We start from the raw sequence: 17,788 nt of genomic DNA, 5'->3' as shown, positions 1-17,788 counted from the left end.
TCAGTACATTGCTGTCACTGTTTTCACATCATTTCAGGTGTATAATAATGTCAATTCATGAATTATATGGTTCCACCACCACCCCTCCCCATTAGACTGAAAACTCCTGAGAAACAGAGTCCAAATCTTTACATTTCTTTTGAATCCCTCTACACTATAATGTTCTGCATATAGGAGGTACTCAACAAGTGTTTGTTAATTTCATAACTCCATTCAGCTCTATCTATAAAACCTGGATTTGTTTCTATCTCTCATTGATAAAATAGCAAAATATGGTTTTAGAACCACCCCAAAGGTGAATTTTGGTTCCTTCATTCTGGGTGGCAGTTTCTTGATTTATATCACAAAGGGTTGGATTTAGGTAATCTCTACTCTCCTTTTCTTCTCTGGGGCTCCATTCTAAAGAGGAACATTTCCCAATAGCTACTGTTAGATCACCTGGTTTAGAGCTGTGGGTTTTTCAAACTGGGACAATTATTTGGCAGTGAAGTCATTTCTGAGAAACAGACCCAGCCTGGTTGAAGGGTGTGGCCCTGGGAGAATATAGAAAGAAGCTGCCTATCCCAGACAGGAATAGAGCTGGTTAGCTGATTACCGTCCTGTGTAACCAAAGTCCAAAGAAACCAACCCTTTAAGACAGATTTATTTTTTCCTACTGGCAGGTTGGTAGAAGGAAGGGGTAGGAATGGAGGTGGGGGGGGTCTATTTATCCTACATATGTGCCATAATCCTAAAAGTATACAGCTGCAGTCTAGATAACGCTATTTTGTATTTTTCTCCTCTACTTCACTAGGGAAAGGGGTACTGGACTGAAGACGATGGCCTGGTGGAAAGCTTGGGTAAGTCAATAAAATGCTGGTGTGAAAATGGCTTTAGTAGAATTCTAACAAGGACTCCTAGAATTCCCAAGAAAACAGAAAATAGAGGGTTGACTGTATAATCTTGTTTTTTATATCAGCTACCACATTAACCGAAAGAAATAAGAATGGAGTTGGCTTTCTAGCTGTGGGGATGGATTTGTACTGAGCGATTCTTGCCCTCTTGCCCAGTCACCTTGTGCTCAATTTTTTTACTATAGCTAGGGGCGAAACAGGAAATAGGGTGAAGTTGAATATCCCATATGGCCCCTAAGTCCCTGACTTGACTTGTTTATCAAAAGCAGAAATTCTTAGCCTCGGGTCCAGAAACTTATTTTTTTTAATATTTTGAAATTTTTATTTCACTGTAATTGGTTTCCTCTGTAATTCTATGTATTTTTATTTTATGCATTAAAAATATTCATCTGAAAATAAGTCCACAGGCTTCCCCAGATTTCCAAAGGGGTCCAAGACACAAAAAATGTTAAGAAAGCTTGGATTAAAAGAATCAATCTGACCACCTGGAAAAGAGATCTGCAATGAAAATTGTTCTGATCTTCCATTTCTTCCAATAGTCAACATCATCTTACCTAAAATCTGTTAGGCTATTGTAAACTGAGTCAGACATTAGCTCCAGAGGTTATCTAGACAAAAGGCTATGCCTCTTTTTTAAGAAAGGCTCATGAAGACCAAGAGGCTGTAATTTAAATAATAGGTCATTTTTGTATTACGTTTTATGGCTACAAAGCTCTGTACTTAATGTTATCTCACTGAATGCTCCAACCAGCCCCTGTAATGCAGGTAGCAGTGTAAGTTTTGTTAGACCCTGAGCAAGTCATTAAACCTCTCTGAGCCTCAGTTTCCTCATCTGTAAAATGAGGGGATTGTAGCTCTAAAGTCCCTTCCAGATCTCAACCCATGATGCCTTGTTTGTCAGATAAAGAAAATGAGTCTCAGAAAAGTTGAAGTAGAAAGTCAAGCAGCTGGGACTAGGGCTTGTACTTTTGCTGCTTGAGAGGCAGAAGAGGCTAGGGAATAAAGAGTAAGCCATGCAGGCAGGAAGGGCTGGGTTCAAATCCCACCTTTGACTCATGTTGGCTGGATGACCCTAGTTGGGCAAGTTGGTTAAGAAAACCTCTCAGTGTCCTCTCAGTGTCTCCCAGACAGCTTTCTAAGACTCTAAATGGAAAAGGAGGCATTGATCTGCATTAGTCTAGGGCATTACCTCACCAATAAAATCACCTGTTCAGTTCCAAGACTAAATTTTCCCTGGGCACAGAGGTCTGTTAAGTACCCTTGGACATAGAAAGGATCTGTGTAGGTCAGAAGAAAGGCCGAGACAGAGCCAGAAGGGATCTTAAAAATTATCCGATCCAACTCTCTCCTTGATTTTGCAGATGAGGAAATTGTGGCTGAGCAAGTTGAAGTGACTTGCCCAAGGTCACCTAGGTACTAAGTGTCAAAATCAGGATTTGAGAAACAGATTCTCTGACTCCAAAAATACTGAACCGTGCTTTCTCTGGGCACAGCACATGCTGGAAGTTCATGCCAGAAACTGAGTTTCCTTTTTATTTAAGAGTCTCTCTGTCTCTATCTCTCTCTGCCTCTCTGTGTCTCTGTCTCTGTCTCTCTCTGTCTCCGTCTGTCTCTCTCTCTCTTTCTCTGTCTCTCTGTCTCTGTCTCTGTCTCTGTCTCCCTTCCTCCCTCCCTCCCCTTCCCTCCCTCCTCCCTTCTCCCTTTCTGTTCCACCCTCGTATCTTTTTTATTCTTCCCACTGCAGCTTTGTTTGGTGGTTTAGGTATTTTTTACTAGCTTATATTCATTTAATGAGGGAAGACAAAGAGGCAGGTGATCTCTGTGGTGATGATTATTAGAGACATTGTTAATGTGTGTAGACATGCTTGGCTGAGTCATACTTATTCTATAAAACAGTTCTGTTTGCATAAGCCTCTAAAACCTTGGGAAATTACTAGTGCCTCTGTCTATTACTATCTTTAGGTAGTTGCTTCACATAAAAGACTAAGAGGTTTTATGGAAAAATTATTTAGTACAATGGGGGATGAAAAATTAGGAGCTCTCTGTTTGGGTCTGTTAAATCACACTTCTCTTTGTAAATTCCAGATTCCTGCCTCACACCACCCCCAGCCTCAAAGTCTTTTTAATGTTAACCTCAGAGATCTGTAAGGTAGCTTAAAAGGTCATTAGCCTCAGCCCCTACCCTCCAACTTCCAGACCAGTGAATGTCAGCACAGCGGCTGTCCACTGGCCAGAAACCCAAGAAAGGCTCTGCAATGGTCCTTGAAGCCTAGATATTCTTCCCCAAGAACAGAACTCTATTCTGAATGAGATAGAAGAAAACCCCACCCTACTAGCTTTTTCCCAGACTAGGTAGAGAAAAGGATTGTGTACCAGTCTCCATTCCTCAGGGGAAAGGAAACCGGGAGTGGCAGGAATACCTTTCTGAGATAGAGTTCTTGGGCAATCTTTGTGGCAGGGGAAATAGGGTGGGAGGACCACGGCACCACACTGACTCTGTTCCCATCCCTTTGTCTCTGTAACAGACATCAAGCACACTGACACACCCCAAATGTTCCATGGAACCACACCCATCATGCATGCCACCTCAAATGGCACCCAGCCACCTCATTGATGTACACACACAAGCACACAACACCCCACAGCTATCAACAAACCACTTTTACACTTGTACACACCCTACCCCTATTCCATTGGCCCACCACCACTACCAGAGACACCCTAGCCTACACACACACACACACACACACACACACACACACACACACACCTACTCTTATAGTGGAGAGCAATGACCAAGACAGATGAGTGCAGAATTCTCCAGATGGTTCATCTCTAACCCTCTGGAACTGGAGTCGGGTGATAGGTTTCAGTTCTAGTGTATGCTAGGCATTGGACCTTGAGCAAGTCACCTATATTGTCTCTGAGCCTCAGTTTCTTTATCTGTAACTGAAAGTACCTGCTTTGCCTATTGAACAAAGTTATTGTGAGGGTAGAAATGAGATAATAGGTGTGAAAGTGCTCTAAAAATCATATAAAAAACAAAGTACAGAGGTTTCCAATAAAACAAGGTTTATTCCAAGACCCAGTACTAAATAAAATATACCAGTAGGTTCCCTTTTTGCCAAGACGCTGCATAAAACAGGGTCTGTCTTCGTGGAATGATGGCTCCTCTAGCCCAATTTCCAACAGGACTTCATATCCTGCCACTTTAAAGACCATTCCTCCCAATTTATCTTTGACAATTTATCCTTAACCTTGGAGTCAAAAAACAATTAAATCCCTCAAATATTTATTAAGCACCTACTAAGTGCAAGGCAGCTGGGTGGCCCAGTGAATAGAGCTCTGGGCCTGGAGTCAAGAAGACCTGAATTCAAATCCAGCCTCAGATACTCTGTGACCCTGGACAAGTCACTTAACCCTGTTTGCCTCAGTTTCCTCATATGTAAAATTAGCTGATGAAGAAAATTTCAAACCACTCCAGTATCCTTGCCAAGAAAACCCCAAATGGGGTCACACAACTGAACAACAACGAAACTAAATGCAAGCTACTGGACTAGGAGCTGAGTAAGAAGTAGAAAAGAATAAGACAGAGACTGTCCTAAAGGCACTTACAGTCTAGCAGGTTAGACAAAATACTTAGACAAACAACTATAATCGAAACATCGCATTGTTTCTGCCTTTTTTGTATACTTACTGTGGTCTATGAGAACTGCTAAGAAGTTAGGAACACTTCTGACTGGACAGCACCAGAGAGGGCTCCATGATGCTATGCAGGGAGCCATCCTAGGAATCAGGACAGACTTGGGTTCAAATTATGCCTCTGACACATATTGGCTATGTGACCCTGAAAAAATCACTTAACCTCTCAGGGTCCCCAGGCAGCTCTAAGACTTTTTGTCACGGTGCAGGTATTAGTCTGTACTGGAAGAGGGGGTTCCTTGTGCCAGTGAACAAATTGGTCCTGTCAAAAAAAAAATGCTTTGTGGACAGGATGGCAATTGATACAGACTTTTAAAGAAGAATGAAACTTGAACAGAAGGAGATGTGTGCTGTGGAAAAGAGGGGGATTCCAAATATAGAGAAGAGAATGACAAGAGACACAGAAGTGGGAATGTGAGAGACAGATTCATAGAACAGTGAGTTCAGTCTGGCTGGAAATTACAGTATATAAATGGGGAGTAGTGGGAGGTAACGCAAGAAAGATGGGCTGCAGCCAGGTTATGGATAGCGTTGACCGCCAGTCTAAAGAACTTGGCCTTGATTTTGTAGGCACTGGGGAGCCGCTGCAAGATTTTAAGCAGTGCAATAACACGATCAGAATTGTGCCTAAGGATAGTCCCTGCCCTGCTCCCAGAAGGCCCTCTGCTAGCCCCACCGTTATTGCCACAAGGGTGTTGGTCCATTAGGAGAGTAGCAGTGTTCAAGAAGACAGGATGATCTGTACCACCCTGCTAGGTGACGGGGACGGGGCACAGTGAAAGGCGCTAAACCACGTGTAATGAGTGCTCATATCAAGAAGGTGAAATACAAACATCTGAGAAACAGCCCCAAATTAAAGTGTTGGAATTTAAGATATTCCTTGGAAGGTTAGATGAGCCAGACCTGGATTCAGGAAAACTTGAATCCAATCCAACCTCAGATACTTACTGTGTAACCTTAGACAAGTCACTCAACCTGCACCTCAGTTTCCCCATCTGTAAAATGGGGGGAGGGGGTGATAACAATAGCACCTATCTCTCAGAGTGGTTGTGAGGACAAAATGAGGTAATATTGTACAGCGCTTTGAAGGTTTTAAAGTGCTATGTAAATGCTCCTATTTTTATTATTATTAATTATTGTTATTATTAACCTGGAAAAGAATTTGGTGTTACCTGCAAATTAATTTCTTTGAGACCCTGAAATGACTTCCCAAACTTCAATCAAAGATGCTACTGGAGATTATCTGGGAAACTTTTTTTTTTCCATTTTAGGACTGGGAGGAATGTCACTGTGTCACTCTTTCCACATGCAAAAAGCTGAGACCATGCTCAAGTAGTTACAACTGTCGATTTTCCATTATCTTGTTGAGTCATTTGACTCCTCATGACCCCGTTTGGGATTTTCTTGGCAAAGATACTGGAGTGGTTTGCCATTTCCTTCTCCAGTTTATTTTACACGTGAGGAAAGTGAGGTAAATAGGTTTAAATGACTTGCCCAGGATCACACAGCTAGTAAGAGTCTGAGGCCATATTTGAACTCATGAAGATGAGTCTTCCTGATTCCAAACCCAGTGCTTTATCTATTAAGCCACTTAGCTGCCTCCATTATCTTAGTATTTAGGCAATTCACTTCCCTTGAATATCATTTCCTCAACCAGAAGGTAAATGAAGTGTGAAGGGAATAGCTATTTAGACCATCCATTCAACACTTATTAAGTATCTAAGTTGCACACTATGTTATATGCTGGAAGAGCTACAAAGCTTAGCTAAAACATGGCCCCTGCCTTCTGGAAGCTTTCAGTCTAGTAGCAGGATAAGACACAAACAAAGAGAACCATAATGCATGGTATTACCCCCTAAGCACATTAAAGTTGCAGAACATAGTACTATATGAGGTCCAAAGGGAAAGCCCATTACCAAAAGGAGCAGGGAGATGGGAATGGGGGGATTGGAGGGGGAAACTGAAGGAGGACTGAAAGGACAGCAACCCTCTCTGCAAGTAGAATAGAAATTCCTTGTGAGCAAGCACCAGTTTGTCCCCAGCCCGTGGCCGCAGTGCCTGGTGCTTAGTAGATATTTAATATAGATATTTAATAAATCCTTGTTGATTTGAGTATGAAAGACAGCATCTACGTGAAAAAGTAAGAAAGGAAAATTAATTCAAGTCCTCTCCTCCTTTCTGAAAGCAGTCTCAAGAATGCTCCCAAAGTGACAATGACTTGCGGATTCCCTGTTTATTGAATACCCTTGAGGGTACTAGATACTGAACCAAGCACCTCAAAGATATAGTTCCTGAAGGTGGGGCTGGTCTGGCTGTCACCAGAAATGATGGAGTGTTTTTCCCCCTCAGGTTGAGCAAGAAGGTATCACTGTGAAGGGCAGCCCTCACTTTAACCCTGACCCTGATGCTGAAACACTGTACAAGGCCATGAAAGGAATTGGTAAGTTGTCAACCAAGTCAGACCTCCTTTTGAAAAATTATTTTAAGGTAATTTTAATTGTTTTTATTTGTTTTCAAAGAAACAGCTATTGTGTAGAGAGGCAGCATGGGAATAGTAAATAGAGAATCAACCTTAGATGAGGAACTGAGGAAGGTGTGGATTTAAATCCAGCCTTTCCTCATACTGGCTGGATAATTCTGAGCAAAGAGCTTTGTCTCTCAGTGCGCTTAGGCAGGTTTCTAAGATTAAAAATTGCAGGGCAGTTGTAGATCTGTACTGAGAGTTTCCTCCCTCTGGAGCTCAATACAAGAATGAAATCACAGGCTTTGACCAAATCAACAACAACCAATTATTGTGTCAAGTTGGGTTCAAATGAAAAGATTAATATAAAATTATGGGGGGATCTATTTCTATATCTATAGATATACATGTGTGTACATGTATGCATCTATGTATGTGTGTAGGGATGCATGTGTGTATACACACACATACATACTGTGACAATTAAAAAGGTTTGAGAGACATCGTTTCTGGGTAATTCAATCATTTTATTAATAAGGCCAGCACATTATTAATAAAAGAATGGTCATTTGGCCATCTCTCTTAGGCCAAAGTCCATCATGGTGGCAGGCTCAGGGCTTATATGTTCTTTTAGAAGAGGAGTGGCAATCAACTCTGATTGGTTAACACAATGGGAGGTGGCCTATATTAAAATAAGGGGCTGAGAATGACATCATATCACCCTCGGACAGAAGGTCTTATCTCTATATTTAGACCACCCCCAGCTTTGGACAATCTAATCAAAGAATTTATCCCCACCCAAACTTTAGTAAAACACAATGGGCTTCCCCATCTTAGATTAAATTCCTTGTGAATTTGGGTGGAGTCTGACCAAGAGTGAGGAGAGTTAATTTAATCTCTTTATCAATAATGTCCTTGTAGAGATTGAACTTTTTACTTCTTCAAATCAGAACTTTAGAAGAAGGGGAGAAATATGGATCTCCCTAAATTATTGGTTATTTTTAAACATTTTTATTTAAAGTTTTGAGTTCCAAATTCTATCCTTCCTTCCCCTTCCACCCTGAGATGGATAGTAATCAAATATAGGTTATACTTGTGCAATTAGGTAAAATATTTCCCTATTAGTCATTTTGTACAGGAAGAGTCGAATAAAAGAAAAAATGAAAGAAAGAAATTGAAAAATAGCATGCTTCAGTCTGTATTCAGTCAACATCCGTTCTTTCTCTGGAGGCGGGTAGTATACTTCATCATGAGTCCTTTGGGACTATCTTGGATCATTGTGTCACTTAGAATAACTAAGTCATTCACGGTTCTTAATCAAACAATATTGCTGTTACTGTGTACAATGTTCTCCTGGTTCTTTTCACTTTACTATGCATCAGTTCATCTAAGTCTTCCCTGGTTTTTCTGAAATCATCCTGCTTGTCATTTCTTACAGCACAATAATATTCCATTACAATCATATACCTCAGCTTGTTTAGCTGTTTGCCAATTGACGGGCATCCATTTGATTTCCAATTCTTAGTCAAAATTATTGATTATTAATAATCATTGTTGTCAATATACATATATACCTGTACACATGTACATTCATACCTATACATACATATACACACATACACATATACACAATTATATATACACCACACACATGTATGTATACTGATATGAACACATATACTGTGCATATATGCACATTCTTATATGCACATGTGTGTATGTATGTGCATGTATGCGTGTACACATGTGTGTAGATACAGACACATATCCATATAAACATGCACGCATATATACATGTACACACATTTTATATCCATATCTATATTCACCATGAGTGTTAGGTCCAGCAGTTTTGGGTTTTTTTAGGCAATTGGGGTTAAGTGACTTGCCCAGGATCACACAACTAGTACGTGTCAAGTGTTTGGTCTGAGGTCAGATTTGAACTCAGGTTCTCCTGACTTCAGGGCCAGTGCTCTATCCACTGGGTCACCTAGCTGCCCCAGGTCCAGCAGTTTGGAAGTAGAAACAGTTAGAAACGGTTAGCTATGGCCATCTCCTAAGGCTTCCATGCAAGCAAATAAGCACACCCACAATAAGGACCTTGGGTCAAGGTAGGCTTGATGGTATAGTGCTGAATTCCAGGCAGCTCATCTTACTTTCTGCATTTTAATAACATATTAGACTCTCTGCTTTTGTGACAGGTCTAATATCATCTGAAATGTCTTTTTCTCATCTCCAAGTAAGGCAAAGGCATTTATCTGAGATGATCATAGAATCATAGATCCAGAGCTCAAAGGGACAGAGGAGACCAAGGCTCAGAGATCTTAAGTGACCCACACTCACACCACTCTTACATAATAGAGACTTCATTCAAACTCTAAGTTTCTAGGCAGCACAGAAGATAGTGATTTCCAGAGCGAGGGATAATGATAATAGCTGATACTTTAAAGTCAGCAAGACTCTTTTCTCATAACCCTTAGAGGCAGAAGAGTCACAGCCTGGGGCAAAGGAAAGACCAGTGGCCTGAGAAAAAGGAGACACAGGTTCTAGTCCCATCTCTACCATGAGCTAGCTGCCTGACTCTTGAGCAAGGCACTTCCTCTTGGTTTCCTCATCTACAAAACAAAGGAGTTGAACTAGACGGACCTCTAACGTCTTTCCTAGTTTTGAATTTTATAGGTAGTATAACTATTAGTATTCCCATTTTACAGGTGAAGAAACTGAATCTCAGAGAAGTTAAATGTCTTGCCTTTGAACTCACAACTAGTAAATGAGGAGAGCTGAGCAGGTCTTCTCATTCTGCAACCAATTTTCTTTGTATAGAGACCCCATTTCTGATAGATGCAGGGATCTTTTCTCCTTTCCTGATATGATTAGAGTAACGTGGATCTTAAGGAGGTCTTTAAAAAGCAGTACTAGCTGCTCCAAGCTGATTTTGCAGTAGCCTTGACTAGAGATGGAGAGACAAATCAATGGATGAATTAATAAGCATTTATTAAGTGCCTACTTTGTACCAGGTGCTGTGTTCAGTGCTGAGAGTAATACAAAGGCAAAAATGAAGTAGCCTCAGACCTCAAGAAACTTACATTACATCAGAGGAGATAACATGTATGTCTGTAAGCACAGAAAAAATATATACTATATATATATATATATATATATATATATATATATATATATACACATATTAGTAGGGGAGTTGTCCTCATGTAAGAGGTAATGTGTGAGCCAAATTCTAATCTAAAGGATTGCTCATGGGGTTGTTCAGTCCTTGGCATTCTGCAGCTGGGAGTCACAGGCCATGCCAATAAACCTCCCAAATGGCTGGTTATTCTGAGTGATTTATTCAGAAGACTGCAAAGATGTGGGTGTTTGCCCCTGGGCGATGTCTCACAGGTTATTCAGTTAGTTTGTAGGGCACCAGAGTAGGAGACTCTGCTTCCAAACATCGGCTGTCTAATGTTAATCGAACTTTACGTGTCCTCAACAGGAACCAATGAGCAGGCCATCATTGACGTCCTCACCAAAAGGAGCAATGCGCAGCGGCAACAGATCGCCAAAGCGTACAAGTCTCGGTATGGAAAGGTAAAGAAAGGGCACCACATGGCCTGACCAGTCACCAACTTGTAAATCTCACTTCCCTTGCCAGCCCAGGAAAGCAGTGCCGACCTGAGTTCAAATATGGCCTCAGACACTGACTAGCTGTGTGACCCTGGGCAAGTCATTTAACTTCTGTCTGACTCAGTTTCCTAATCTGTAAAATGGGGATAATAATAGAACCTACTTCCCAGGGTTGTTGTGGAGAGCAAATCAGACAATATTTGCAAACCTTAAAGTGCTACAGAAATATTACTGTTATTATACCAAATGGCCTGGTTACCCACTTGGGTAGCACAGCTCTGTGTTAGAACACGAGGAGCCAAATCAGATATGATTATGTCTATAGCCTCCAGCTCTAAGTCTATAAAATGGAAACAATAACTGCTTTACCAGCTCTGGTCCTGAATTCAGGAAGACCTGAGTTCAAATCTGACCTCAGATACTTACTAGCTGTGTGACTCTGTCTGCCTCAGTTTCCTCATCTTTAAAATGGGGATAAAAATAACATTTAAACTCCCAGGGATGTCAAAAGGATAAAATGAGATAAAAATTGGAAATTTCTTCACAAATCCGAAAGCACTATGTAAATGTTAGCTACTAAAACTATTATTTTATACACAGAGCTTTGCAAATCTTAAAATGCTAATTATTAATCTTAATAATCTTAAAATATAAATCATTAATATGATTAAAGGGGGAAATAGGTCAGAAATCTCAGAAAAGATCCAGATTATGCACAGTCTCCTTTATTTCAAGGAATGTATTAGGAGAGTTCATAATCTTGGACTCTGCTAGTAAGGTTAATGGCCCAAAGGTAGTGTACTTTTAGGACCTTTTGTTGTTGAGTCATTTCAGTCATGTCTAACTCTCCGTGACCCCATTTGGGGCTTTTTTGGCACAGATGCTGGAGTGGTTTGCCACTTCCTTCTCCAGCTCATTTTACAGATGAAGAAACTGAGGCAAACAGGGTTAAGTGACTTGCCCAGGGTCACACAGCTAGTAAATATCTAAAGGCCAAATTTGAACCCAGGTCCTCCTGACTCCAGGGCTGGCGATCTATCCACTGTACAACTTTGCTGCCCCTTAGAGATCCAGCCGTGGAGGTAGAAGGGCCTGAATTCAAGCCCCACCTCTTAAGACTAAGAAAGTCATTTCTCACTACATCTATAATTACGGACATGTTTCTTGGACCAAAAAAAAAAAAATTAGTTAATGTTTATGATGCAGGCCTATCTCAGACTTGAAGAAAATAGATGCTTCTCATTTTCTGTCTTAGCTGAAGCAGAGGAAGGGAACATGGTCATACTGGTACACCTCAGAGCAAACAATGTGTAACATTAGCAATCCCTATGGCTCAATGATCCCCCAAACTAGCAACAGGACTTTCTCCTCTCCCACTGAGTGGAATCCTAAGGGTCCTGTGGTGATTAATAATAACTAACATTGATATAGAACTTTAAGGTTTGCAAAGTACATTATATGCATTTGATCCTCACAAAAACCCTGAGGGATAGGTGCCCTTATTCCCATTTTAGAGATAAAGAAACTGAGACTAAGAGAGATTAGGTGACTTGCCCATGCCCACTCAGAGAGTAAGTGTTTGAGACAGGATTCAAGCACAGGTCTTTCTAATTCTATCCATTACTCAACCTAGCCCCCTCAATCTAAATATCTGCTCTGGAGGTGGTGTCACGAGAAACCACCATCTGTACCAAAAGGCTTAGTGATCAGATTCTGCTTCCCTCCGAATTCATTCCCTCCCTGCCTGCCTTGCTTTCTGAATTGCTACAGTCTCAAGTTTCTTTTGTGGAGAGATCCAGGACTGTTCCACTGGTGGAGGTCCCTGAGACAAAAAGACTGACTCACATTTGTTGGATGGAGAAATAACACAGAGCATAGGAGGTCGAAGGAGGATTGGAGAAGAGCCACTGGACGGCAAAACTTGAGTGCCATCAACCTAGCTAACAAAGCTGGATGTTAAATGGTGCTCCATCCATTTCTACTGAGCTAACATTAGTGATCCCTATGTGTTCCCCTAGATAGAACATCTGACCTAGAGAGGCATCTGGGCAATATGGTCCTGAGAAGAGAGAAGTAGGGATGAGTTAGCGAGGTCCTTTCTAAACACTGGCCATGGCAAGGAAATTGCTATGAGTCAGGTTGTCTCTGATGAAGCATCTTCTTACTCTTTCTTTACACTAGGACCTGAGTGAGACCTTGAAATCTGAACTGAGTGGCAACTTTGAGAGACTCATCATAGCCCTCATGTACCCGCCGTACAAATACGAAGCTAAGGAATTACACGATGCTGTGAAGGTAACTGAAGCGACGCTAAAGGCCCGTCAAGTGACAACTGAAATGCTGCCTGTCCAGATGCTGCCTCAGGCTTCAGCTCTCAATGAGGAAGACGAATGTTTAACCTTCTGCATTCTGCACAGCTGGCATCTAGTACATGTTTGCCGTGAGATGGAAGAATCGATGTTAGCTCTTGTTTTCAAACAATATACATTATAAAGTTATTAACATTGTGGCAGACATAAATGCAAAAAAAAAAAAAAAACACACACTTTAATTTGCCAGACCCAAGCAATACATTAAATGTGAAAACACACACACACACAATTCTGACTCATTGAAATCTACTGATGCAAAACACTTTAACATAATCTCCCAAATTACCTGTCTCTTACATTACCCTCACAGTCTGACTAAAGGCTGACACAGATTTTATTTGCTAGAAGTTACTCTTATATGGAATTTCTTTCTCTTCCCAGGGTATAGGAACCAAAGAAGGTGTCATCATTGAGATCTTGGCATCTCGGACCAAAACCCAACTTCGGGAAATCATGAGAGCTTATGAGGAAGGTAAGAATCATTGTGGCTATGTCGTTGGCATCTCAGGTAAAGGATTCATATGGAAATTACTGAAGGGAATTCGACAATTAGCAGGCTCAGTAGCAATGGAGACAAAGATACGGGGAGATGGAGGGGCCATCCACTGTCAGAGTGTGAGACACTTTGGGGATGTGTGTGAGGATCTGTATGACCTCAAGAAGCCACTGCCTAGTGTTCTGGAATCATCCCAAAACATCGCCAAAAAAGGAGGCAGCTGCAGTACCCTCCCGATCCTGGGAACTTTGCAGAAAATCTTGACGTCAGAAGAATTTCCTGACCTACATTTTACATATGTAGAAAAACATAGAATGTTGGCTCTTCAAAGAGACTTTAGAAATCATCTAGGTCAATTTCCTTTTTATTTGCAACAAATCTGCTTACCATGTATTGCACCGACTATTTTTTCTTTGGGGGGTTTTTTATAGAAATTACATTTTTCCAAGTAAATTGCACATTGCTCTCAAGTGTCCTTTATATTTGTTACTGTATTTCATATCTGTTAGAGGCCATTTATGTATTTTTAAATGGTCTTCCTACAGTGCTTTTTGATTTTTCTCATTAATAAGTTTGTCTAGAAGGAAAAAAATTGAGAGTTAAAACGGTGTTCTCTACCAGGGCAGAGGGAATGTAAGGACTGCCTTGAATTACTAAGAAATTGATGAATAAGAAGTTGATTTGTTGTTGTTGTTGTTGTTGAGGCACTTAGTTGGATACAACTCTTCACGAGCCAGTGAACCATACTGTCCACGTCCAAAGATACTGGAGTGGTTTGCCATTTCCTTTTCCAGTATATTAAGGCAAACAGAGGTTAAGTGCCCAGGGTCACACAGCTTATAAGTGTCTGAGGCCAGATTTGAATTTAGATCTTCCTGACTCTAGGCCCAGCACTCTATCCACTGAGCCACCTAGCTATCTCCTGTTGTTTTTGTTTAATAAGATACAGATGAACAGCTTGTGACATGAGCAAACGATAAAGCCTGTGCTCCCTGCCCCACTGTCCTATAAAGGAAAGGAAACTGACTAAGATGAAAGCCACAGACAAATCTTAGGAAAAATTTGCCTGATAGGATTCAGAAATACAATACAAGTAGCCTCTGCAGAGCTGTATGGACCAATTTTGATGAGAAAGGAGGGTTGTGAACAAGAGCCTCAGATGTGACGATCTTCAGGCTATAGCAAGAATAGAAAGGATGATGAGGTGATGAGCTCGCTCTCCAAGAGCTCGGACTGAGTATGGTAGTAGAGACATCTGGTTCTAAAAGCGTGATAGTCATAGGATCATAGAACGAGGGCTGGGGGCGGCTAGGTGGCGCAGTGGATAGAGCACCGGCCCTGAAGTCAGGAGGACCTGAGTTCAAATCCGGCCTCAGACCAAACACTTGACACCTACAAGCTGTGTGACCTTGGGCAAGTCACTTAACCCCTATTGCCTCACTAAAAAAAAAAATAAAAGAACTAGGGCTGCAAAGGACCTCAAAGGCCATGTAGTCCAAGTGTCTCATTTTACAGATTAAAAAACTGAAGGTTAAGGAGGGCATATGACTTGCCCAAAATCACATTTATAGAAAATCCAATGGACTTTGCAGCTGGAAATGAGAAAATATGTGTATGAATCCATTTTAAGGGCCCTCTCTATTACACTATGATATGACCAGAAAGATTTTGCTGCCTACCAAGACTATAATGAGCAGTACAACATATCAATATCCTACTTGAATTTGGAGTCAGAAGGCCTAGGTTCAAATCCTGACTCTTTTTCTTAGTAGTTCTGTGACATTAAGCAAGTCACTTAACTTCTCCAGGCTTCAATTTCCTTATCTTTAAAATGACTTGTTCCAATGTTTCTCAGACATTTACTAGTTATGTGATTTTGGACAAGTCACTTAACTTCTCAGCCTCAATTTCCTCATCTGTAAAATGAAAGGGTTAGTCTCGATGGCTTCTACAATCCTTTCTTGCTCTAACTCTATGATAACTCAAGGCCTAGTCATTCTAAATCTGGTATTTTCTCTAAGCACACCTACCTCACAGGGTCATTTCATCACAGGAAAATGCATTTACATTTTAAATTTTAAATACATTTACATTTTAAAGTGCTATGTAAATTTGAACCAATATTATTAATCCTCCTGAGTTTCTGCCTTACAGAATATGGCTCCAACCTGGAAGAAGATATTAAATCAGACACCAGCGGATACCTGGAGAGAATCCTGGTCTGCCTTCTGCAAGTAAGAGCAGGTTTGCTTTTCCAGAGGTCCTTAAGGCAACCATGCAAGGGTCCACAAGCTTGGTTCCTTGAGATAGCCCTGAATTGGACAGCAGAGTCACCTAGATCTGCAGAGAGAAAACCTTTGATGATTCCCATGTCAAGGGGATGGAACAAAAGTGCAGACCTATTTTGCCACTCACTGCTAGGGCAGCCAAGGGTAGGAATGTAAGATTCAGTTTGAGCCTCATGTCTGATTGGTGGGGGCAGGGAGATACTGCATTGCCTCATATAGCTACTTTTTTTTTCCTCTCTCAGGGCAGTAGAGATGATGTGAGTGGTTTTGTGGATCCAGGACTGGCACTCCAGGATGCGCAGGTAAACATTTCAATTATTAAATATGATTTTTTTTATTCTGAACTTGGCCAACACCTGAAAACATGAGCATTTTGATACACAAAGAAGAACAGAAAAAGAAGATTGTGCACAAAAGTTCAAGCCTCTATTACATACAATTTGAATTTTTTAAAGTACATTTGACATGTTAGTTTCAAAGCTCTACCACTTGTCTATGTTTCCCTCTGAACCACCTTGTGTTTTCTTCTGGGTATTTTATTTTATTGCTTCCTTAATGCTTTCATCATTTTTTTTTTTTGCCCAAGTAAGCTCAAAGAGACCTCAGAAAATATCTAGTCCACCCTATTCATGAGCTCTACCATTGCTTCCCTAGGCATTAAAAATGCCCCTGTGCCCTTCACACACACACCATGTTCCATTTACCTACCACCTCTCTGGCCCTGGAAAACTGGAGCATTGTTAGAACCAGACCCCAGTGCAATTGGAACCTGATGTATGCAACTCCTTTTTATGTTTGATCAGTGTCTTTGTGAGTAGGCGTTAGAATGATGTTGTCTATTTGGAATTCTTGGGAAAAATAAAATAAATAAAATCCTCAATAAATAAAGTTTGAAGTTTGTTCCCCTATATATCACTGTCCCCTAGAGGATTTGAACTATCATTCTATTATCACAAAATAAACAATTATGGGACACAGAGAAAGGAATTTTCTGGCATCTAAAACATGTGCATTTATAAAAATAACTATTTCAAAGTATCTTATCTTATCCCGTGCATGTTGGGTCCTAGGTCACTGCCTCTCTTGCCTACCCCTCTTGGCCCAGGCTAACACTTTGAAATAAACAGCCTAATGTCTACAGTTAAGGCCTCTTCTGTCACTGAATTGGGAGCAAAATTTCCATCATTCCATTCTAATATCTAAACCAAGGGAGTTGGGGATAGTCTTTGGGAAAGAAAGTGGAAGAAAGCTATCTCTTTCTTATTAGTTAAACAAGTGAATGCATGAGTTATCTGAAGATAAACAGCTGATTTATTCCAATTTTTGTTTGTTTGGACCAATCTGTGATTTCACGGCTATAGGGAAATGCCCATTCCCATCCAAACCTAGTCTCTATCTTAAATCTTAGACAGTCACTTGGAGCTCTGAAAGGTTATAGAATTTGCCCAGGGTCGCATAACTCATATGTGTCAGAGGTGGGACTCTTGTGACTCTGACGCTTGGCCCACTACTACATCAGGCTGCCTCTAGTCCTTTACTATTATAATTTTTAATCTCCACAGGACTCAGTCTACAAGAATATACATAAAGATCTTTTATTATTATCCTTAGAACCAGAGAATATTAAAGGAGGAAGGAATTTTAGAGGTCACAAAGTCCAACTCTCTTATTTTATAGATGAGGCCTATGGATGGGGGAATGATTTGCCCAATCAAAGAACTGGAACTAGAACCCAAATCTTCCGATGGCCAGTCCAAGGATTTTCTCAACTCAACAAACTGGCTCCTTCGCACACTGATGGCAGAACCTTTAAGAATGTAGGGTCAACTCCACACCACAATGAGGCACTGAAGTGAGGCTTCCGTGGGGAAAAAAAGCAGACGAAAAGACTAAAGGATGAATTATTATTCTGTCTTCTTTCTGTCATCCATTATCATTGCCCTATCCAAGTCAAA

The 17,788-nt window shown here is 40.8% G+C and overlaps 1 protein-coding gene across 1 annotated transcript in view; it reads left to right on the top strand.

Moving 5' to 3' along the window:
* Window positions 1-520: 520 nt before the first annotated feature.
* Window positions 521-17,788, top strand: part of LOC114042091 (annexin A8) — a 33,494-nt gene continuing 16,226 nt past the window's right edge. The window contains exons 1-8 of the mRNA XM_027860785.1: window positions 521-662; window positions 794-839; window positions 6,945-7,035; window positions 10,547-10,641; window positions 12,859-12,972; window positions 13,431-13,521; window positions 15,700-15,779; window positions 16,076-16,135. Coding sequence (XP_027716586.1) covers window positions 819-839; window positions 6,945-7,035; window positions 10,547-10,641; window positions 12,859-12,972; window positions 13,431-13,521; window positions 15,700-15,779; window positions 16,076-16,135 — 552 coding nt within the window. The 5' untranslated portion in view covers window positions 521-662; window positions 794-818. The remainder of the gene's footprint in view (window positions 663-793; window positions 840-6,944; window positions 7,036-10,546; window positions 10,642-12,858; window positions 12,973-13,430; window positions 13,522-15,699; window positions 15,780-16,075; window positions 16,136-17,788) is intronic.

The sequence above is a fragment of the Vombatus ursinus genome, unplaced genomic scaffold, assembly GCF_900497805.2.
Source record: "Vombatus ursinus unplaced genomic scaffold, bare-nosed wombat genome assembly UNPS02000749.1, whole genome shotgun sequence".
In the NCBI taxonomy this organism is placed as follows: domain Eukaryota; kingdom Metazoa; phylum Chordata; class Mammalia; order Diprotodontia; family Vombatidae; genus Vombatus; species Vombatus ursinus.
The sequence above is the reverse complement of the archived record's forward strand: the minus strand, read 5'-3'. Positions and strand labels throughout refer to the sequence as shown.